Source organism: Cetorhinus maximus, chromosome 18 (assembly GCF_964194155.1).
Source record: "Cetorhinus maximus chromosome 18, sCetMax3.hap1.1, whole genome shotgun sequence".
Classification (NCBI taxonomy): Eukaryota; Metazoa; Chordata; class Chondrichthyes; order Lamniformes; family Cetorhinidae; genus Cetorhinus; species Cetorhinus maximus.
Window position 1 is genome coordinate 46,347,730 of NC_135896.1, and position 24,814 is coordinate 46,372,543.

General features: G+C 41.5%; 1 protein-coding gene across 4 annotated transcripts in view; it reads right to left on the reverse strand.

Annotated features, from left to right (window-relative positions):
- The window catches only part of fermt2 (FERM domain containing kindlin 2), a 131,948-nt gene that overhangs the window by 19,964 nt on the left and 87,170 nt on the right, over positions 1-24,814 (reverse strand). For all 4 annotated transcript variants that reach the window (XM_078562614.1, XM_078562613.1, XM_078562612.1 and 1 more), the window contains 4 exons: positions 7,473-7,607; positions 6,982-7,031; positions 5,664-5,788; positions 3,371-3,477 (listed from right to left, as the gene is read on the reverse strand). In XM_078562614.1, the coding sequence (XP_078418740.1) occupies positions 3,371-3,477; positions 5,664-5,788; positions 6,982-7,031; positions 7,473-7,607 (417 nt within the window). The remainder of the gene's footprint in view (positions 1-3,370; positions 3,478-5,663; positions 5,789-6,981; positions 7,032-7,472; positions 7,608-24,814) is intronic.

Below are 24,814 nucleotides of genomic sequence, written 5' to 3' on the forward strand. Positions count from 1 at the left end.
CCATCCATGTTTCTGCTCACCACACAAACATTCCACGCAGTGCCATGCAGCCTGCTCACACTCTCCCCATCTGTTTTCATGCAGGAGAAGCTGGCTCACAAAAGCAAGGAGAGGTCCCAGACTGGGGGGTGGAGTGGCCCGCATTAGACCCCTCACTCATGTTGAAGAGTGTGCCATCGCGCTGATTGGTGGGGACGTGGGTTGTGCCTGCAGTGATGGTGAGGTCAGCAGTGAACACCCATGTGAAGATCCTGCACCATATCATCCCTCTTTCAATGTAACCGATTGCTCACTCTCCTGCTTTCGACTCTGTTGCCATGCACTAATCATCTCTACTTTGGTTCACAGGGAGCTCTGCCAGGTGGTTGAAACCCTCAGCCAGCCAGTCCCTCAGCTCCATTGAAGAGCTGGAAATAAGCAGCCTGGAAGACCCGTCACAGCGGTAACCCACACCCTCCACCAGTGCAGAGACACACACCTCGGTGGGACCTAGATCTAGAGCAGGCTTAATCTCGCAACCTGGTGGTCACCGCAAGGACCATGTGTCCACAGCAAGAGGAGGCAGGTTCAGCCGAGCTCTCTGACATTCACAAGAACTGCTGGGGAGAAGGCATTTGTTCGGTCCGAGTCAGGTGATGAGCCTCTTGATTCGGCCTTCAAACTCATCATGGAGAGTCAGCAGAAGGCGGGGGAACATCACGTAGAGCTGTTGGAAGCCCTCAACAGAGTGGCACGTGAGTCGAAGGAGTGCGTTCACCTGTTCTCTGATGAAGTGGCGCCCACGTATATGCGCATTGAGGTCTTCATGGGGAGGATGGCGGACACCATGGAGACCCTGGTCAGCAGAACGCAGAGAGAGATGCACACAGGCCTGCACTCCCATCACGGTAGCCATGGGTGAATTCTTGCAATGGCAACACGAGGGAGAAAAACAGGACACCTCAATGTCCCTCGAGGTGCTCATTCCCTTTGAGGAGTCAGGCCAAGGCCCTCAGAACCTGAAGGGAGGAGGAGTGGCAGCTGGATACCCCAGCGTCATCCACTCAAGAGGTTGTCCTCTCCCTCCGAGTCCCTTTTGCCGGTCACCACCCCAACCTCCTCTGTCACTGCAAAGGGAGCAGCTGGTCCACAGGAGGACAGCCAAAGCAAGCCGGGGCCCTCAAAGCCTTGCTTCTCCGGAGGACCCATGCCGAAGTCATCAGAGGCAACAGGGCCAACCATTGCACAGGCTGTCTCCACCCCTCCTGCGGATGTCAGGGCAGCACCTAGAAGTGGTAGTAGGCCGAGAAAAGTTAATTTCTGGTCACAAGTTTCTGGTTGCATGGGTGAACACTTTTTATCATTTTATAATCTGAAAATATATTCACTTTCACTGAATAATGCGTAACGGTGTCTTTCAGCTTCATTTACAGGCTTTGTGAGCCCTCCCCCCATGCGCAGTTCAGCTGCATGCACCTGGGCCATGAGTGATTCTGGAGAGAGAAGTGTGCATGTGCAGCAGACCTTTTGGAGCCTCATGCAAGCCTTCTCCGATGCACATGGAGCCTTCCTTCATTATGCTCATCTCAATATCCCGAGCATTTTCAATGCTGCCTGCTGGGTTTCTTTCAGTTGTTCATCTGAGCTGACCAGCACCCCTGTCCACCCACCGATCGCACTCTCATGCAGCACCTATGCCTGCCCAACACAAGGCTCCTCTCACTTTCAATTTCAAAACATGGTTGCAGTAAGGTTCCTTCTCCCCTCCCCAGTCACCTATGTCCTTTCCCCCTTGACTGTTGAGCTCCCTGGCACGACATTCCATCTCCCCACCATCACCTACCAACCAGAATCCTTTTCTTTCCAGGGTGTCCAGGTGAATGTACACATTCCCTACTTTCTCGAGAATCCCACCCCCCTCCCACATTGACCTCCCTCTTCCCAACCCCAGGGCCATGTCTGTCTTGGGGTCGCCACCAACCACTCTCACCGCCCCTTCCACAGTCGCACCCTCACTCTGCCCCTCTCGTACTCACCATTTCCCTCCTATCACACCTACCCTCGGTTCACTTCCCAGGAAGCAGTCATTGACTCCACATATCCCTTCTTTGCATGTTCACCTGAACGTACCCATCCCTTACTCCCTCCTCTCCCCAGCCTCTCACTTTCCCCCTGGAGTCCTTCTCTCACACCTTCCTCCCCAATTGCTGCATTCTCCCTCATTACACTCCTCACCATCCCCCCCACCCCACCCACTGCTACATCTTAGTCTCCCAGTCACACCTAGGCATTCCTCTCCACCCCCCTCAACGGTCATCCATAACAGCCCATTGCCAAGCCAGTGGTGTCTTGAAGCAGACCCCAGACATCAACGGAGACCTCCCACCTTCCAGGGGCTGCCTCACGGTGGAGCCATGTCTACAAGAATCCACCCAGCTTGCGATGCACGTGTTCCTCCAGAGTCCAGTAGCTGAAGGACTCCGGCATCATCTCCTTGGATGTCCGCTAGGCCCTAATGGTAGGTCCTAACTTCTGCACGTCACACCTGTCAAGGTGTGTCTTCCTGCTGATGTGGGCGGTAAATTTGATGCGGGGGGAGGGAATGATTCTGGCAAGCAGGCAAGATGAGGAGATACAAATGCATTGAAATTAGGTTCCAATGTCCTCGGCTGGAAGGCAGGCCACCATTGACAGGTGGAGCGGGCAACCGCAAACTGGTTATATGATGACGTGAAACCAATTTTTGGCTTTCTTGTCATATTGTCCTCTCATGACACCTGACGCCAACCTGGGCAGAACATTCCGGCCTGTGCCCATGTTTCAGTGATACTTGCGGTCCACTGATCTTTGTGATTTAACAAACTAAGATACTTCACCTGCATCACATTTCAGCTTGAAAAGTGGGACAAGAGACCAGTGATACAGGAATACTGAATTGAGGGGAAGGGAAAACATTTTACTGAGAAATGTTTCTCAGGATTACAATTTTGTTTTTCTTGCAACATACCACTGCACTCTTAAGTTTCAAATTACATTTTTTTTTTAAAAATAAAGGCTATATTAACAATCATATCAGTGTATATCAAGTGCCTTGACTAAGTAAGATACAATCAGTAAGTATGTATTTAAATTGATCATATTTATTCAATACTTTTCTAAAACAGTCACAATCATAAAGACACACTGGAAATAAAACAATGTAATATTGAAACTAGAAATTATTTTCCAGAATCTAAATAGCGTCTAATAGGAATATGCTGATTTAATTATTAGAATTAATTTGCATTTTCCTCCTGGATATATATTAACATGAAATAAATATAAACATTGCTCAGAGGAGTAAATTCCTTTTGGATTCTGAAAATATAATCAATGCAACATTAATACCTACATTATCACAACGGAGCCAGATTTCATTCATCCCCTCTGCCACTGGTATCAGCAACTTGATATTGAATTTTTGGCCAGATATGTTTACATCAGGGGTCACCTCACAACCTGTTTTATCAAATTAAAGGGGGGAAAAAAAACCAAAATCGGTTTTAGCTTCATGCTCAAGTATATAAACATGGTTTAATTCAGAAACATATAGCTTTACCAACTGTAGGGAGCTGGCAACTAATTAACCCATCAGTTTGGAACAAAATTTAACTAAATATTTTGAAACGATCACCCCCCCAGCTTGGTATCAGACCTTGAACAGTAATTCAGGTCTCACTATTCAAAAAAAAAAATATTTGGCAGATTCCTTAAATGCCATTTATTCTTAATCCAGGTGAGTAAATAAAAGTCTGTCCCAAATGTTCATGATCTGCTCCCTTCCCAATGAATTAAGTGAAAGCCAGTTCTGTTTCTAGTGAGCTAAGCTGTAGATAAAAATAATACGTCCATGTATGGGTACATTGTGATGTAGTGAAGAACAAGAACAACTTTCACTTATATAGCACCTTTAACATAGAAACATGTTCCAAGACATTTCATTGAGGTGCAAGGAGACTAAAAAAAAACTTAGAGGTGGCTTTCAAGAAAAGGTGGAGAGGCAGAGAGATTTACTTGTGGAATTCCAGACCGTGAACTCTAGGTGGCTGAATGTACAGTATGTCCTCACTTTAAGCGGCCCCATTTTAAGTCATTTCGATTTAACGTAGAGTTTTCAATAAGCCCGGTATACGCATTTAGAATTGTAGATTTGCATTAACATTGCTTCACGCCAACTGTGACGTAGGATTGCATGATCTGATCTGTGCCATTTTGGAGCGGCCTCTCCCGCTCACTGCCTCTCTAGCTTGTGGCTTACTTCTGCTACCATGCAACTTGGAGTCGCTCTCACTCCGTTGCTTGCTTCCTGCCTTTTACCCCTCGTCTCACTCACAGCGAGGGTCCGGGAGTGAGAAGCAGACAGCTGCAAGGTCAGCGACAACCAGGAGACAGTGGGGAGTGGGAGAGGTGGCAAGCGGCAGGCAAGTAGAAAAAGTTAGCTTGTTTCTTTTATATTTAACTTATTTAAGAGTTATTTTATGAATATAGCAATTCAGCAATGTACAGTATTTAAACTTACACGGCATAATGTTCTAATATTTTTTTCCGATGTGAAAGATCCCACAGAACCTAACTAAAGCTTTTACATTGGTTGTAACGGAAAAATCTGATTCGCTTAATGTTGTTTCATTCGAAGTTGCACTTTTCAGGAACGCAACTACAATGTTAAGTGAGGAATTACTGTACAACTGCCAATAGTGGAGATTAGGGACAGGAATACATGTAGGCTTGAGTCAGAGAGAATTGAGGTCACAGAAAAGGGGAAGAGGTGTGAGGCTGTGTAGGGACTCAAAAGATAAGAATTTTTAACTGAGGTGTTTAGGGACTGAGAACCAATGTAAATCAGCGAGAACTTGGCCAGGTAGGAAAAAGTCAGATGTTTAGATAACCTGAAGTATATGAACAGTGGAATAACATGACTTTGCATTTATGATTTTGCTTCAAGTAGTTAGAGGAAACCTTCCTCTGTACAGATTTTGCTAAATCATTTTAAGTTTAATTTACTGAAAACATCCTGAGGTCCTTGTAAAGCAGGGCGAAAAAACCTTTGCAAGGTACATCCCATTACGTGAAGATGGGAGCACTTGTGAAAATGGTAATCACAATATGGTACAATTAGAACTCTTGAGCTCTCGCCTCAAAATTAATTGAAATTTTGATTGAGATCAATAAGATTTTTGTTAGGCAGGGATATGCTGTTCCTCTGTACAGCATTTTACAGTCTAAACCGTAGATAACACTTGAATTTAAGCATTCAAAAGGCACCACAGCATCGTTGTTATTCTGGAGTAAATGGCAGTGGTTGGTTTTCCACAAATAGGATGGCAGAAGGAAAGCACACCTGCTAATTCGCCTGCCTCCCCCTTAACTACTTCTGGCAAAAAATAATCTTGGTTCTAGACTCTGTAGGAGTTGGATGCTAGAAATGGGGGTGGGGTGGTGGGGCAGGTGAGTGAAGAGGAAAGGGTGAGGGCAAGTTCACCATTCACACTTCCAGACATATCTACTAGTTCTGACCCACAGGAGTCAGTTGCCCTGAGTTCACATGATTACTTGTTCTACTTTATGATGAACGTACCATCATGTCTTCCTACTGGCAGGTACTGGATAGCACTGTATAATGGCACAATAAAAGTACCTCTTACCTCGTAAGTTCATCTGATGAGCGGGAGGTCCATGGGATTCATCTTTGCTTTTGTAGCAGGAAATGGACGTGTCTTTAAACGTGCACCAATATGGCTTGTAACCTTTGAGTGTTAATTTCTTTGGTCTAAAGGGGCAAAAACGTTTTTTTTTATAAAAGTCTCGCTTGTGAGTCAACAAGAGTTCAACAATCCTAGGGATGGTTTTCGTAACTTCAGCCTGACAAAGTACTGACTATATTTATTGCCTGCAATTAGAAAAGTCAGTGTTTTGAAAAAGAATTTGAATTTGATGCAACAAAATAAATTCCTCATTTTCTTTACTAAGGGAGGAACAGTCACCACTACCCCCTCTTCCCCTGATGAAATGCACCATTTAAGTGACTGTTTTAAAAAGAAAAACATTCTTCCACATAAAGAAAAATAAACGTCAAAGTATTGCAATATTTTCTCGTACTTCACAGGCTTCTGCAAAGGACACAAGAATTGTGAAAGGACCTAGACAACACTTAGCTTCCCAAATGCAAATATTGAAGTTGCTATTCAGCAATGAGAGATTGGCCCCCTGGGTACTGAGGTTAAGAGTGTACTCCTAAACAGCTTTAAAAAAGTTTCCGACAAGTTGATTTATCAGCTGCTCATTGTCAGATCTGCAACATATTTAATTGTAGGAGAGTATGAAAAACGGGAAGCACGGGAATGGATTTTAACCCAACACGTTCACTGGGAACCGGGGCAGGGCGGGGTGTGGGAGACAGCTTTGACAATTGAGTTTAACTTACCGCTCATTCCCACTGGTCACCATTTTAACTACGGAGTTCATTTAGCTGGTTGAGGCACCCGCCTGGAACAAAGTCAGTGCCTCATGAATGGTTGCTAGTCAGGAACCTGTGATGTCATTAGGACCCCGATGCAATTTTAACTAGGTTGGTTAGAAGTGCTTGCCAACAATCAATCAATCCACTGGATATAACCTTGGGGGCAGGATGTGACTGCAAGAATCACTTAAGGGACACTGCAGTTATAGAAGGCTACATGCTATAATGCTTTGTGGGCTTCCAAAGCATTTTTCAGTCTGGAGATTGCACCTGTGTTTTTTTGCCTTACTCATCCTGATTAAAGTCTCACAGTAGATTACAATTGCTTTGTTACTTTAGATAAACGTTTGGAAACTATAAGTCATCCAAAGAGCAATAGTCATATTGGTCAAAATGGACGGACAGGATTTAATTGCACAAAAACCCCTTCCCAGAAAATGAAAAGAAGAGAACTGGTGAAAAGTGGAGAAGTAGGCTTGGAAAATGTGAACAAAAAATCTTACTTGAACACTTTTATATGGTCAGCCAATTCAGGTATAGAAGTGATATCACCCTAAAACAAGAATAAATTCTCAGTTAATAGTCTAATTTGTTAGTACAATAAAATCCACTGTTCACTCCTTTAAAAATAAATGCAGTTCACTATAGTATTTGTATTGGCTATGAAACATTTGACATATTCTGTTACTAGGTCTAAAAGACAAAAAGGGCATAAATATTAATAAGGAGGGGTTCGAAGACAAAGTAACAATTCTACTGCAACACATCAGGAACTCTTAACAGGAAGCAGCTTATGCAACACAGAAATATCACATTTGAGTAAATTCAATTTTCCCTACAGCTTATTCTGACAACAGGGCAGAAATAACTCAACTGGCTGTCAAATATTTTTTTAGGGACCAGGCAGTGTTTGCGTGATCCAGTCATGGTGATTGAGTTGAATTACAACAGATTTGCTCAGAGCCACGTGCTAAAAAAATGACATTTTACATACCAGAATGGTTGATGTTTTGCCACCTTCCAAAGTAATTTCCAAATCTGATAGTGCTGCATCTACTTCATCCACTTCTTTTTCACTGTTGTTCATGTGGTTCTCAGAAGACATAATAGACAATTTGTTGATGTGGTACTGGGGAAAGAAAGAAAGCTGTAGCTTGGTACAAGTTGTTGAAATAAGAAACTTTGCCATTACATTTTTTTTAAACTTTCATCCGATTTCATTAGAAATATGCTGATTTTAGGCAAAATATTTAGAGAAAGGGCATTTCAAATATTTCCTTTATCAAAAGGCAGGGTTTCAAAGTATAGCACTGTGTTATGTTGAAGCTTCTGATAGATATTATCAGTTTAAATGTTGATCATGGGTAACCCTAGCCTACTAAATGACAGCCCGACTCAAACGTAGCACTCTTGACATTTTATTATCTCCCTACATTACATTGGTGACTAGACTTCAAATGTACTTTGTTAGCTGGGATGCACTATGGGAGGTCCAGAGGTCATGATAGATGCTATATAAATGTTTTATATGTTTGATAAAAATTATGTGCATACGAATAACTTTCATTTACATTGTGCTTGTAATTAGGTCAGGGGAGAGAGATTGGGATCAAAGTTTTGGTGGAAGAACTAGGTAATGATTTTTTTATGGAAAGGGGCATGGACAGGTTCAGAGAAGGAATTCCAAAGAGTAGGTCCCAGATGGCTAGGTGATTGAAAGATCTGGTGAGCAGGTACAGTTAAGTTGACACAAATGTGGAAGTTGCAATGAAAAGTCTTTAAAGGAAGAAAAAAAATGGAAATGATCCTTGAGGGAATCAGGAGATAAAATCAGGGAGTGCCAATATTGTTCGGGTAAGTAGGAATGGAACCATGCAAGGGCAGTCCCACAGAGGTGGGCAACAGAAGGAAGCAGAATATATGGCATTTCTACAGTATTCTATTTTTATTTGTGGCTTAGTTTCAATTATAAATGTGTCACCATATGCATCAGGGAAAAAAGTTAAATAGGAAAGAAAGTTAGTTCAGAAAAATCAAAACTAAAAGGAAATGTGCCAAAATGTTCATTGCGCGCACACAAATTCTCTCCATTCTTCTGCCAATACTCTTACACACTGCTCTATTGTTGCATCTTCAAAAAAAGGAAACAATCTAATTCAGCAAATACATTAAAATATTTATTCAGCTGCAACATGTCAGTGTACGCAAACTTAGATGCATTTCTAACCATTCAGAGCAAACATTTACAAGCCTAGAACTCAGTTTTTCACTTTTACAGCTAGTGCATTCATATCAGCCAATTTTAAGACTCTAGCCCAGTGTGGTATGTACAGAACTACACTGTTCACATTACAAATCCCTGGAGAGGAACACCATGTTGTCAAAGTAATGTTAAACCATTAATGTTCCAGACATTCAGGTTTGTTCACCATTAGGGGCTGGAAGGCAATAGGATGGGCTGGTTGGGGAGGAAAGTTGGTCGGCTGGGGGGTGGGGCGGTGGATAGAGGGGAAATTAATTATAATTGGATCTATTACAGCCTCAAATGCAGCATAAAACCTCATTTAAAAAAAGTGCTGAAGGAGTGCATTGGATCTCTTTGTAAACTGAAGAAAAGCTTATTTAAAGGCTTCAAGGGGTGTGGTTGCCATGCTCCACATAAGGGGAAAAAAGTTCATTGAATTTAGAAGTTTATATTTTTTAGAAGAAACAACGTAGAAGTTTAGCAGAGCAGCAGAAGCTTTCAAGCAGGCAAATAAATGCATCATCAATAAACAGTCGCTAGCAGCGAGGATGAGGAATTTGACCCACCCCAATTACTTTACAATTTAGTCTATAATAGAATACATCAAAAACTGTGGTTTAAACAGTACGAGTGTAATTTAATGCTCTCCCTGGAGGTGGGCTCTGAGATGGGAAGGCATGGGGGGGGTCTCCATCCCACACACTCCTGACCCATTATACTTTACAAATTAATGCCAGGATGCAGTTTTGTGACTCTAATTCACACATCCCTACTTCCCAAAACTGCAATACTGCCATAAGTAACTGTGAAGCGCTTTCCACTTCAGCTACATGAAAAGAATTGTACTACTCCAGTTATTAATATAAACAGAAATTTGCTTCAGGCATTCAAAATTCTAAGGTTCTGACATTCAAAATAGTAGAGTAGGCTGCATTGGATTTGTGCCATTGAATCATGGGTTGCACCCGTGATAACCTCTGCAGCCGAATCCAACACATTTTTTTGGTGCCTTCTCAACCATTGCTGCAAATACTGCATAAAATAGTATTAATTTGCTTAAGTGTTTGGAAATTTAAAAAGCCAATTCTAGTTGAAGAGTGCAGCATCAGGCTAGGGTTGCAGTAGTTACGTACCAGTGTCTGAATCACTCAATCCACAAACAAGTGGCTGCATTGGATCACTTGTATGCATTTTCAAGAAATTTATGCCACTGGATGATATCTCTCTTGCAGGTGCCATGTTATAAGTGGATGGCAAGCAGGAGGGGAACAGCTCACAATTTTAGTGAGACTGATTTGCTTCCCTGAGGCAGAACAGCAGAGACAATTAGATTTCCATGTGAGGAAGTCTCAGAATAAAGTGTGTCATGGATGGAAACTACAAATCAGTGCTGTAAGAAGTCCAATGACCTGATCAGAGCAGAAATGGCAATGCACCACCATTCACACACTTCGCTTGGGCACCCATGCGCCAGTCTGCTCCTTAGCCTCTAAAATTAAAAGCTGTACAACCATCACACTCCACTCTAGTTAATGTGTGCCTTAATGACTATATGTGCCACCATTCACCCCAACAGCAATTACTTGCATATATGACAGTAAAAACTCCTTCCTCCATTTCAACAAGGTGATATCAGTAGATCTATTGCATCAACTATCTGTTGGAAGACAGTATTCAATTGCTAGTCTTCACCTAATTCACCAAATAAATATTGTTGCAGGACAACTCGCATACCATGCCAGACAGGCAGGGGATTGGTAGAAGCATCCCAATAGTACAGGTACTCTCCCATCACAAGTAGCATGCCATGGAGCTGATGGAGAAGCATTCTTGTTCTACTACAGCCACTACTAGCCCCATAAGCACTAACATCAGAGTTTTCCTCATTGAAGGCATCAATGGAGTTCAAGAGGAGAGAGGTTTATGAAGGGAATTCAAGTTTAGGGCAAAGGCAATGAAGGTATGCTTGCTAATGTCGCAGCGATGAAAATAAGGGATATGCAAGAGGCCAGAATTGGAGGGTTGTAGGGCTGGAGGTGGTCACAGGAGATAGGAAGGGGTGAAGCCAAAGAGGGATCTGAAAATAAAGATGAGAACTTTAAAACAGAGTCCTTGCTTGGCCACGAGTCACTGTAGGTCAGGGATGATGGGTGAATGGGGCTTGAGGTGGGGAGGCACCGCAGCACAAGAGTAGCTAACTGATGTCAGCACTGCTCGCTGGTTATTAGAGATCCCGGTGGCTGCCCAAATTCACCTGATGCCATAGAAGTTGATGTGGTCATCACCCATCACCCTCATTGGCACAATAAGAACAATGTAGACAGATGGCCATAGCTAGAGGTTCTAATGTAGCAGGGGGGGTGGGGTGTTTTTGTTGAAGCCCAAGCTTATGAATGCCCCCTCAATGATATGCTATTTCAATCTCGGTTGCCTGTACATTCTTTATAGTGATGAAGGGGTCATTTCTGGCAATGTGTATCTTCATTAAATGCTGCCTCAATCTTTACCCCTTGATGATGGCATGCAAAAGGTGTGCCTGTAGGGCAGGTGATGCCTGCACTTCAGCAGCTCTAAGTGCAGTTCTGTATGCGTGTGCATATATGATTATGAGGCGAAATGCACTTGTAGTCTCACTCACAGAAGCAGTCAGAGGCAAATCCAAGGATATGTTGGCAATAATGTCCAGCCCATGACCCACCCCCTTCAAAGAGATCAATAATTCCCACTTGCTGCAATCTCTCATCAAACTTACAACAAAATTCAGGCTAAAAAAACTCAGTTTTGCCTATGTCAGTATTGCTGGCAACAGCTGAAAAAATTATACATTACATGCTAAATTATCCAGTTACAATTGTAATACCAGTACATTTGGAACTGGAGAGGCTACTGCCTCTCACTGAAATACAATGAAATAGGGAAGGGACAAACATATGCACGTGTGACAATCTGTCAATATGACAAGACCAGCAGAAACAGCTGCTGCCTAAACTAAAAATGATGCCCTCGTTTTACATGGAAAAAGTACTGAAAGAGGGCATGGAATTTTGGGGCCTAGATCACTAAGAGGGGCTGCAAAGAAATGTTAATCAATCACTTCATCACATGGAGTGCATCACCATGGCAGTATTACGATCAACAGAGACATGATACATAGTAGTCACCAAGGTGTTAAACAAAAGCAGAATCACACTCGATTTTGGAAAATTAAGCACAAGTTTTTAATTGAAGAATTCAATGGCAATTTATAGAAATTGACCACTCTGCCTGCATTTTTAGTTTAAACATTGGTTATTATTTTGCTTGCCAGAGAATGATGAATGTGAATGTTATATTGAGATCCCTTGAGCTTTTGGAATTCAGATGCCAAAAACTCTTAGGAAAAATCCATTAAACCATTCAAAATTCTTATAGTTGAGCAAAGACACGAGTGACATTTAAAACATTTCACAAACAAAAGTCAATCTAGTTACACCAAGTTCTAGCATTTTCTAAAGGATTTTACATGTGCATTTTCTATGTAACTAAATACAGTTATGTTTTAGTTTAAAAGAACTGCCCACTGTTATTCACCTCATAAGAAATTTTTATTTATCTGGAAACTGAAAAGTAAAAAGGGGATGATCACATGACAAGGGATAGGGTGGGGTGGGGTGGACTGGTGTTCTACAGGCCTTCAAATAGTGAGATGGCAGAACAAGCCTGCAGGGAAATCACAAACGTGCAACTACAATAGAGCAGTGATATTGGAGGACTTTAATTACCAAAATATGGATTGGAATAACATAAGGGGAGGATTTTTAAAAAAACGTGTTCAGGGGAACTTCCTTTACCAGTATGTTATCAGTTCAACTAGGAAGAAGACATTGCTGGATCTGGTGCTGGGAAATGAGGCTAGCCAAGTAAATCAAGGGGACTGTGGGGGAAAAGCTTGATTAAAAGTGATCATTGCATCATGAGGTTTAGTTTAGTAATGGAGAAGAACAAGGGGCAGCCTAAAGTAGGACTACCAAATTGGAAGAGGGCCAACTTCAATGGGATCAGAGAGGATCCAGCCAGGGTAAAATGGAACCAAAGACTGACAAGAAAAATGGTAAAGGAACAATGAATGATGTTTCAGGTGCAGGCTAGGTAAATTCCGACAAGAAGGAAAGACAAGGGAACCAAAGCCAGGGCTCCTTGAATGACAAAGGATATAGAGAATATGAAGAAACAACACAAAAAAAGAGACGATGTGTATGATGCATGTCAGGTAAGTACCAGGCCAAATACAATAGATTGAGGGGAAGAGAAGAGGAAAATAAGACTGGCAATGAGAAAATATATATGAGAATGGAATGGCAGTTAACGCAAAAATCTTCTCCCGGCACGTAAATAGTAAGCAGATAGCAAGAGGCGGTGTGGAGCCCATTAGGAAAAAAGGTGATATATGCTTTGAGGTGTAGGGCAAGGCTAGAATACTTTGAGTACTTTGTATTGATGTTTACTAAAAAGAAAGTTGACAAAATATTGGTAAAAGTGGAAAGTGGTATTGGAAGGTTGATGAGGGGAATGCAGTGGATGTTATTTATATGGTTTATAGGAAAGTCTTTGACCAAGCTCTACATAAGCTTGTTTTGTTAACCAGCCTCTTATGGAATAGGAGTGTCAGTGTCAGCTTGGATAAAAAACTAGCTTAAGGACAACAGGGCAGATAAGCTAGTACTGAGTGAACAGACAAGTGACAGGTGAAATTTAACACGTTGAGATGTGATGGTGATGCGTTTTGCCAGAAGGGATATGGCACAGTTCTAAAGAGTATGAAGGTCAGAGGGACCTGGGTTTCCTGTGCATAGATATTTGAAGGTGACAGGGCATATAGGGCGTAGCAGCTAGCAAAGCATATGGGATCTTGGGTTTCATAAATGTATTAGCTACCAAAGCAGGGGAGTTATACTGAACCAGTTTAAAGCTCTGGTTAGGCCATAATTTGAGGCCTGCATCCAGTTTTGGTCACTGTACTTAGGAATGGTATGAAGGTCCTGGAGAAGATGGCAAGGAGATTTACCAGAATGGTTCCAGGGATGAGGGAATAAGACCATAAGACATAGGAGCAGAAATTAGGCCATTCGGCCCATCGAGTCTGCTCCGCCATTATCATGGCTGATAAGTTTCTCAAACCCATTCTCCCGCCTTCTCCCCGTAACCTTTGATCCCCTTACCAATCAAGAACCTATCTATCTCCGTCTTAAATACGCTCAATGACCTGGCCTCCACAGCCTTCTGTGGCAATGAATTCCATAGATTCACCACTCTCTGGCTAAATAAGTTTCTCCTCATCTCTGTTCTAAAAGGTCTTCCCTTTACTCTGAGGCTGTGCCCTCGGGTCCTAGTCTCTCCTACTAATGGAAACATCTTCCCCACGTCCACTCTATCCAGGCCTTTCAGTATTCTGTAAGTTTCAATCAGAACCCCCTCATCCTTCTAAACTCCATCGAATATAGACCCCGAGTCCTCAAACGTTCCTCATATGTTAAGCCTTTCATTTCTGGAGTCATTCTCATGAACCTCCTCTGGACCCTCTCCAGGGCCAGCACATCCTTCCTGAGATACGGGGCCCAAAATTGCTCACAATATTCTAAATGTGGTCTGACCAGAGCCTTATAAAGCCTCAGCAGCACATCCCTGCTTTTATATTCTAGTCCTCTCGAAATAAATGCCGACATTGCATTTGCCTTCCTAACTACCGACTCAACCTGCAAGTTAACCTTAAGAGAATCCTGGACTAGGACTCCCAAGTCCCTTTGCACTCCAGACTTCTGAATTCTCTCCCCATTTAGAAAATATTCTATGCCTCTATTTTTCCTACCAAAGTGCATGACCTCACACTTCCCCACGTTGTATTCCATCTGCCACTTCTTTGTCCATTCTCCTAACCTGTCCAAATCCTTCTGCAGCCTCCCGGCCTCCTCAATACTACCTGTCCCTTCACCTATCTTGGTATCATCTGCAAACTTAGCCAGGATGCCCTCAGTTCCTTCATCTAGATCATTAATGTATAAAGTGAATTTAGCTACAAGGTTAGATTGGAGAAGTTGGGGTTACTCTTACTCTCCTTAGGGCAAAGGTTTGAGGGGGAGATTTGATAGAGGTGTACAAGTGTTCTGCCCAGTATAGGCATGAAGATATTATAAGCTTTAAAGCTATAGTTTTAAAAGTGGATACCAAAAGCTGTTTAAGATGGCTGTAGCATATGAAACTCAAGCAAATACCAAATTAAAATTTGGACAATCACAGCCACTTGTGAAATTCACACATCCTTTTGTTAAGGATAGACTGTCAACATAAAAGGACCATGGACAATAGAGATATCAAAACTCAATGGATGTTAGACAAATATGAAATGAATTTCACAAACCTTTCATTGTATTGTGATGGTTCCTCATCCCAGACACAAAGACCATGGCTGTCCGAAACTCGGTGTGAAAAGCCAAAACACAGGATGTTTATTGGTCTAACACACCACCTTATTTGGAAAAGGACTATGGACTTGTGCCAGGTCACATGGGTAAGGCAGCCATGTTTGTTACCTGCTTTTAAAAATAACAGCTGCAGCTGTTCTGAAACAGGTACCATCAGAAACACCATGTAAGCCATCGAACCAGCCGCAAGACAGCTACATAGCTAAGGTAATATGCAGCTGCACCTCAAAAGCATCTTCCAACTGTTTCAACTTCAAGCTCACCTGACAGCTGACCTCTTGGCAATTCAACTACAAGAAGCTTAGCAGCTTATTGAGAATTCTTTGCTGTTATAAGACTTCAGCTAAAGTATCAATTCATGTAAGAAACCATGGGCCTGCTATGAAAGAGACTGAAATAATTCCAGATTGTAATAGTTTTTTTCCCCCTTCATCTGTATCTACTCTTGTGCGTGAGGTGTTTGTGTGTGGGACACTGTTTTAAACCTCCAGGGCAATTGTGAGATTATAAATTATCTTTATTTTTAAATTCACAACAGCTTGCTGCTGGAAATCATTGAAACTGGGACAAATCCTTCAGAGGGCAAGAAAACACACTAGCCTCACATAAAAACACTGATCACAGAGAACAACAAAATGCATAAACTCTTTTTGTGACAACAAGATTGCAACACATTTAAATTAGGTAGACAAAGAGCAGTTGTTCCCACTAGCTGATGGTTCAAGGGTTAGAGTTAAGGTTTTGGGCAAGTCACACATTGGAGAGGGGAAGGGTGGTGGTGGTGGGGAATATGAGAAGCTAAAACACAGCGAATGGTATAGATCTGGAACATGCTGCCTACAAGGGTGGTGGAAGCAGAGAGATGATCAATGGTTTTAAAAGGAAATTGGATAAGCACTTGAGGGAAATAAACTTGCAGGGCCACGGGGATAGAGTGGAGGAACGGGGCTGACTGGATTGCTCCACAGGGAGTTGGAATTGACTTGATCAGCTGAATAGCCTTCTGTGCTGTAATGCCTGTATGACTGTATAAACTCTCAAGATGCCTACTCAGTGATGCTTTCACCATGAATAATATTCCTCACTTGGGTACTATATACTACTGTACAAAGTAATAAAAACATATGAAATGACCATTCAGTCCATCAAGCCTAATCCCCAAGAACAAACTCACTGGGAGCTTGCAGCAAATAGATTGCATTTTATAATCGCGCAACATCTTATTCCATGAGTTTACCTGGCAGATTATTTAAAACATTAATCATTCCTTGCTCATTTAAGTCAAACATTCAGAATTCCACTGAGAATCCCATGAAACACATACAAGGCAAAGTTTAACATTATAATACTGTTCTAAGTCTTGAATTTGAACTTTACACTGGAACTTCCTGGAGATCTAGCAGGATTAGATTGATAACCAATTTGTTTATAACTCTGTGCTACAAAAGTAGCTTGACCAATTTGGAATTAATACATTTGTGTACTCCAATATTTCCTTCTGCGCCACCCCTGAAAAAACTCTCCACATGATATCACATTCAAATTCCCAGCTGTCTAGTCATTGTGCCTCCATTCACCAAGATATTTCTGTAGCTGCCAATCAGCTCGATCACAAACTTGCCTCAACATGCGAGTCCTTGTCCCCAGTAAAACATACACTCTTTCAGCCTGGGCCTTCATGCTCATTTGTCCATCTCCTTTGATGTCAGAGCCCAGATTTAGGGCAGACAGACGTTCCATTCTAATAAGGCCCTGATGGAAACTAGCAGCTGAGACCAGGGTCTGGCCTATCCAGGTATCTGACACAGTCACTGCACTCCCAGCAGGCTTATGCCAGCAGATCTTTGGGGCTTAAATCTTGAACAGTCGCTATGGAATCATATGAAAAGTATGGCAATGAAATATATTAACATACTTCCTTGTATCAGGCCATAACAACCAAAAATAGATCAGGCCAAAAGGTTTGTTATTCGAATGCCATTGAACATTGCACATTTACACAGTCAAAATGAACATTAGCAGAAACTGACAAAGGTACTACTAAATACAGGCCCAGATTTTCTCTCTGGAGTTGACTAGTGTGAATCGGGAAATCTCCTCGCTTGGCACACCTTCCTCAGGGGAAAATAAAAGTGTCCCGAATGGCATGATTTTTGCTCTTGGGGTGGGAGGTGTGGGATGGGAGGTGAGGGATGGAGTTGAGCCCCTGGATCCAGAATGCAGATTGGAGGTGGCTGCCAAGTGCCACGGCGTGCTGCTTAAAAAGGCCCGCTTCTGTTCTCTGGGACTTCCTCCCACATGGAGTTGGCATAATGATAGCCCTCGGGGTAATTCAACAAATGGTTGCTGTAACTGCTGGACCAGATTTTCTTCAACTCTCACTGACACAGTTAAAAATGTTTTTAAAAAGGGATCCGGACTTTAAATAACTTGACAGTTCTACAGATCTTATCTGCCCTTGATAAACTTTTATGACCACTCAAAAGTTCTTAATTCCCATACTGTGGGTCAAGGCCCTAGCTACAGAGAAAATGGGGTCAGGGTTTCCTGCATGCAAGTCACACTCTGTCCCCTTTCCCCTACTGGCGAAAATGGGATCCGTCAGAAATAGAAATGGGGGTGGGATTTCTCAATTCGGGTCCTGTCCTCCATTTTTAAAGATCTGCAGAGTCTCCATGATACTGAAAATCCAGGCCACAATCTTTAGAAGTAAGAAATAGGCTTACAAATCAAAAGGTTTTATATGAATTTCAGTTTTGGGTTATAAAATCCTTAAATAATGGCTGCAGCCAGCGCTCTGCAATTATTTCAACATCTGTTAATAATTAAAGCACGCAAAGCTCTTTGACATTGGACTGAAAAAGGAATTTGAGGGGGAGTGGGGGAAGATACTAGCTATGCTATGGTGTATCCGAGTCCACAGCTGGGAAATACCATTGTTACTGACAAGAGACAAGAGGCAGACTGTAATCTGGGATCACATTTTTTCTCGGAAGTACAGCCACACTAAAATGGATGAGATGTGCACTCACAAAGGCTCGGAAGTGTAGATGTTTACACTACTAACATCCTGAACATGAATTAAACTGGGACGACAACTGCAGATGGCAAAAAATAGCAACAGGGACAGCAAAAAGCTTTTAGAAATCCTCAAATTCACAGAGTCATTGGACATTGTTAGGAACTAGAGAGTGTTTTAAGCTATATTTGTATGTGTGTTACGAATGAGGTATAACTTTAAGGTTAATTTTATATTTGGATTTGTGTGTTAACATGAGTTTTAGTTTCACTTTAAAAGATACCTGCATTTTAATGAGGTCTTATGACTCTTGAAGGGGAGTTAAACACAAGGTAGAAAAAAAACTGTACTGTTACCTAGCAACAGGAGGCCCACACAGAGACAGGGAAAAGCAGAACAGCAGTTTTTAGCTTAGTTAGTCATTATGCTAAGGCGAAGGGAGCAGTTTAAGACTCTCTCTAGCTGACATACTAGTAGACTGCTGAGGAAAACAACCCTAAGAATCGTAGATAAGCTGCTCTTAAGTTAAAGTACAGTGAATGTCAAGCGAGTTCTGGCTCTCAAGGGAGATGCTAAGTTGTCAGCAGTCTACTGGGAGATAACTGCAAGGGGCAGGTCCTAAAGGGAAAAAGAGAAAGGCCAAGAAGCCCTCTAATTTAAGTAAAAGGACAAGGACAGGAATTTGGAACAAGATCCTGTTCAGTGGAAGTGAAAGCATGGAGCACAGACGAAGGCTCCAAGCTTAAAGGGGAAAAGCTGCAGGATGCAGACTTAAAGCAAAATAGGCTTGTGAGAAGCCAGAAGATCCAAGGAGACAGCCAAAGGTCTGTAACTCTTTACTATGGGCATGTGAAGCAGTGGTATTCTGTTGGCACAGCTGAGTCAGAGAGACAGAGTGCACGGAAGAAAGCTAGGCTCCACGTGGTGATTCAGGGGAGAGGAACACCAGGAGGAGAGTTCAAAACCCTGGAGGTGGACCCTTGTGGAAGGCGTTTGAGAGAAAACGTCGTTTGGGAAAAGATTCTAAAGCGGGTTTTTCGAGAGTAGAGATTGAAAACCCTCGTGTGAAAGAGGAGTTCAGTGAGACTGGTTGGATCACGGTATGACAAGTGGCTGGGGGGAGTTGATGAGAGATACATAGCATCTGTTTGGGGTGGCATCGGTCACTTGGTTTCAGAGTGTGGTGCGTCTGGCCACAGGTCACCTATTGGTTTACAAGGACTTTGTACTTATTGTGAACATTAGAGTATAAGAAAGCTTTTGTAACTTGTGTTATCCTTACAAATTTGTATACATCTGTAAAGGTATCATTGTGGGTGAAGCAGTATTGTAGTATATTTGATCTTTTCTTTTTAATAAATGTTTTATTCTTTTGTTAAAAGCTCATCAGCTGACTCCTGTGACTCTTCAGTAGCTGCCCTTTACGTTTCTAAACAAAAAAAAAAGTTAAGATCTCTCAAGCCAGGTTCCACCCTGGGATCTGGCTTGTCCATTAGTAACATTAGCTGGGATCATAACAACATAGAAAGTAAACTGGCATCAGTAAATTGTGCTAAGTGTCCAAATATCAACATTGTCATAAAATTTCTTTAGTGCCATCAATGGTATTAAATCGGCTGCATTTCTTGCAAAGTCAATATACTTATCATTCCCTGGGAATCATAGTGAGGTAGTATATTCAGTTTTTTTAAAAAGTCCTTTCATGACAGAAGGCAATTAAGGATCAAGATCAAAATGTGAAAAGAACATTTAGTTTTAAACAATGCAGGTCACGAATAGCAGACTAGATCTAATCCAGTGTCAGGGATTGCTCAGGTTCAAACACCTTCTTTCCCCTTTGCAGGGAACTTCATCCAAGTGTATAACAAAAGAATGTTCCATGTTTGTAAATGCTTTCTTTTGGATGAGATGTGAAACTGAGAATCCATCTGCCTGTTCAGATGCACATTAAAAATCCCACAATACTATTCAAAGAGGAGCAGAGTTCTCCCATTGTTTTGGCTAACACCCCATTATCAATCAATAAGACCAAAAACAGATTTAACTGGTCATCCATTCTTTTTGTAGAAGTTTACACATTGAAGTGACTGTTCTACTAGTGTAATATATTGTTTGTGAAGCACTTTGGAACATTTAGAGGTTATGATTGTGACTATTTCTTTACCTTCATTAAGCTGAAAATCACTCTACATCTTGACCACCATGCTTTTTAAGTCTATGAAACAACATTAGCCTTCCCTGCTGCACTGTACTGCCCACAAAGTCACATGGGCAAGTAATTCAGTAGATTCAGAAGTTGGATTGGATGCTTTGTTTCTGATGGTACATTCTTCCAAAACTCCATTGTCCCAGAGGAAGAATGCACATTATGTTCGACAATTTGCCATATATTATTGATGTAAATCAATGAACTGCACAGGAAAATATGACAAAAATGTCCAGCAAATATACAAGAAAATGTGTAAAAGCAAAATACTGCAGATGCTAGAAATCTGAAACAAAACAAAAATAGCGGAAAAACTCAGCAGGTCTGACAGCATCTGTGGAGAGGAAGACAGAGTTAACCTTTCGAGACGGTATGGCTCTTCACCAGAACTGAAGAGAAATTGAAATGAGGTGAAATATAAGCTGTTTAAGGGGGGCAGGACAAGTGGAGCTGGATAGAGGGCCAGTGATAGGTGGAGGCAAGGAGAGATTGCCAAAGATGTCATAGACAAAAGGACAAAGGGGTGTTGACGGTGGTGTTATTAGCCAAAGGATGTGCTAATGGTGACATTAAGGGTAGAAAGCAGGATGAGCAAGTGACAGATGGCCCTAGTGGGGGTGGGGTGGGAAGGGAAGGGATCAAAATAGGCTAAAAGGTGGAGATAAATTTAAAAATAAAAAATTGAAATAGGTGGGAAAAGAAAAATATATATATATAATTGTTAGAAAAAAAAGGGATCGGAAAGGAGGTGGGGATGGAGGAGAGAATTCATGATCTGTAATGGGACCTAGCATGGTGTTAAAAACTCACTTGGCAGATCAGTAACTACCTGATCAAACCTTAATTCTGCCAACCCTTTCCCAAGCACTCTGGTTCTGATAAGTGGTTTGCACTTTCTTAATTGGGTGAACAGAAATTATACTGGTGTAGATTTCGGAGTAGATTGATTTGAAGACAAACTAGGTCCTCTGTTTCCACATGCGTCATACACAAAGTTGACAAAAGGTTTTAAAGCTTATGCTTAACCACAATTAGCTGAACAAACTGAATAAGAGAATCAATCATATATTTTAATGATCACTCATGCTGTAGAATGCATGGAAAGTTAGGGAGGTGGAAAAGCTATCCAAACACCGTTCATTTCTCCAGTACATAAATTCTCCCAACACAACGTTTAATAATATTTTAAAATAACCCACAATTATCTTGATTGATGGTTCCATCATCACCAATATAGTTTGGAAAAAAATTCTTCTAAACTTAATTTTCACAAATTTCTGTATCTGCTCAAAAGGTGCTGCTTTGAAGTAATCATCTGAGAATCCATCTAATCCTTCTCAATGGCACACCTTCATATTTGGGATTGTTGCTGTTTCTGATCTGTACAATTTCTATACTTCCTAAAATCAAAGGAATTTTAATCTTTTTTCTGTGGTGACCAAAACTAAATACAGCATTCTCAGCTGCAAAGTGACCAGTATATTACAAATTTGTTAGCATAACATCTGTAGGCTAGCATTCCATCCTCCTAGTTCTGTAATGCTGTATTTATTATCTCCTTTAAAAATATGTATGTTTTGCTACATTGTGCAGTCACTGAAAATAACCACATCTAGATGTGGGCAAGTGCAGAGTGTTATTTAATGGCTTCTATTGAGCACTTGTTCAGATGGGGTCAAGGAATTCCTGCACTGCTACAAGTTTAAAAAAAGTGTTGCAGCAGCTGAAATAAATGTTCCAGGTTCCGTTCCAACTCTCCTTGCATTAATTCAGTTCCTTACTTCTAATCTATACAAGTGGCTTGGAGAGAAAAAAGTCCATACACATCTTGTGTGGCTCAGTCCTTTCCCCTCAAACTAGTCTGATAACAGGCTCTCAGCCTTGCTTTATCGTTTTTAGAATCATGATATTGTGTCATAGCTCTGGCTTTATAAACAAAGAGGCAGAGAGTTCAAAAGCAATTAAATTATGCTAAACCTTTATGAAATACTGGTTAGGTCCAATTCTGGGCACCACACTTTTAGGAAAGATGTAAAGGCTTTGGAAATGGTGCAGAGGAGATTTACTGGAAAGACTGAAGCTGGGATTAAATAAGTGAGACTGAACTACTTCCACTTGCAGGATGATTGGTAAACAAGGACATAGATTTAAAGGTAATGACAAAACGTTCTATGCAAAGTGTGATGACTGGGAACGTACTACCTGAGAGATTCAATAATAACTTTCAAAAAGGCAATTGGGTACGACTTGAAAAGGAAATATCTCTTGGACTATGGGGAAGGAGCATGGGTCTGGGACTAATTTCAAAGAGCCAAATGCATGGGGTTAAATGGCTGGTCATTTCCAATCCCACTATTTTTCTACCAATATACGTTATGGACGTTATCATTATTAGGACGCCACTGGTTTAAAGTATGCACACATGCATTGGAAAATAAAAACCTGCATTGTAGAACATTTTTAAAATCTGTACTCTCTTGACAGACCAGTTCATTATTCAAAAAACTTCATACACAGACAATATCAATTTAAATATGCTGAATAATTTAGAAACCACTTTATTTATTTTCAATGGCTCAATGTATGCACATTTAAAATCTTAAAAAAAACAAACCTTGTCCTTTACGGTTTGATAGAAAAGGGAAAATTAATTGCCCTCTTACACTTCCCAAAAAAACAGAATACTCGAGTTCCTGTAGTATCTACACAGCTTAGAATTAGCAGAATGTACTGGAGCACCAACATGACAATGGTGGGGCACAAGCTCAGAACACTGAACCTCCACATCACAAATTATTTATTTCAAGTGATTTTCTTAAGCTATTGCTGTCTGATATTTCTACTGCTGAAAACAGTTAATCTGTTCCTAAACTTCCACCAAGATCTGCTGCAGCTGGCCAACGAGGCAGTACACACCAACCAGGGGGAAAAAAGAGAGAAAAAAAAAATCACCTTTCCCGATTAACTACTCCCAGCAACAAACCCTACTTGTCCACAGGAAATACCACAACCTTGGTGTGGAACTTGGCATAGCTTGGGTAGAAAACAAACAACCAAGCTTTAAGAGTGTTTGAGCTAGTTCTGAGCTGTCCAAAGAGTTTCCGATTTGATCTGTGCAGCAATGTTGCAGAGTTACCAAGCAATGACTATATATTTCCCACCCCACCAAGAGTGCAGGAGGAAGGCTATACACTCACTTGAGTTGCACTCTCATTTAACTGCCAGTATCAAAATAAGAGGGCAGAACAATACACAAAAGCAACTGCCTTCTAGGTCATGGGTTGTCTGGTACAGGTAGATCTACATCAGGAAAAGGGAGAACAGAACTGTATCTCACTAAAGTTTAAAAGTTTCTTTTAACCTCTCTTTCTCACTACAATCATGCTTTACAGAAACATTGCAGGAAAACAAAGCCTCGGGGGGGAGCGGGGGGTGTGTGGTGTGTGCATGCATATGAATGAACTAAGAAAAAAGTGAACCCAAGATTTCCGATGTTCTTCATCAGCTAGAATTACAGGACCTAGCAAAACTTAACCACCACGCTGCTCCACCCACCCCCAGCCAGACTCTCCCCTCAATGAACAAAAACAGAATTACCTGGAAAAACTCAGCAGGTCTGGCAGCATCGGCGGAGAAGAAATCAGTTAACGTTTCGAGCCTTCATGGCCCTTCGGGTTCTGCCGAAGGGCCATGAAGGCTCGAAACGTTAACTGATTTCTTCTCCGCCGATGCTGCCAGACCTGCTGAGTTTTTCCAGGTAATTCTGTTTTTGTTTTGGATTTCCAGCATCCGCAGTAGCTTTTAGCTTTTTGTTTTTATCTCCCCTCAATGATCTGCACAATGGAAATCTGGTATTCTAGCTCACTCAACACTGGCCACAAATTTGTGTGCTTTTATTCGCTATTCTATTTAAAAGTTGTCTTCTGCCAAATGGAAATACAATTTGACAATGGGTACGTCCAGCTACTCATTTCAAACCTGGAACCCACAGGGCGCAGCAATTTTTCTTGCATTTTATCAAACATATCTTGATATGGAATACAAGCTGAAATTACGTGGTTATAGATATACCATCACTTTTTGCTGATGCACATACTAATTGACACCTAAATGCAGTGATAAGAACATTTTCCGGAGCAAGTTACAACTATAATCGGGTTCAAAACTGCATTTTTATAGTGCCCAGGTAGACTGTCAGAACTCCAAGGAACTTTGAAAATTTTGTATTGATTATTTCTAACATCAGGGCAAAAGGGATGCTCTAACATTAAAAATCAACTTGCCTGTAAAGTGTGCTGACTGATGTCACTGTACCTTGCTGCCAGTCAGATCGGCAGATAACTTTTGTTGACACATATGGGCATCAACATGATAACAGATAAATTAAGACTATGGTTGATATGCTACT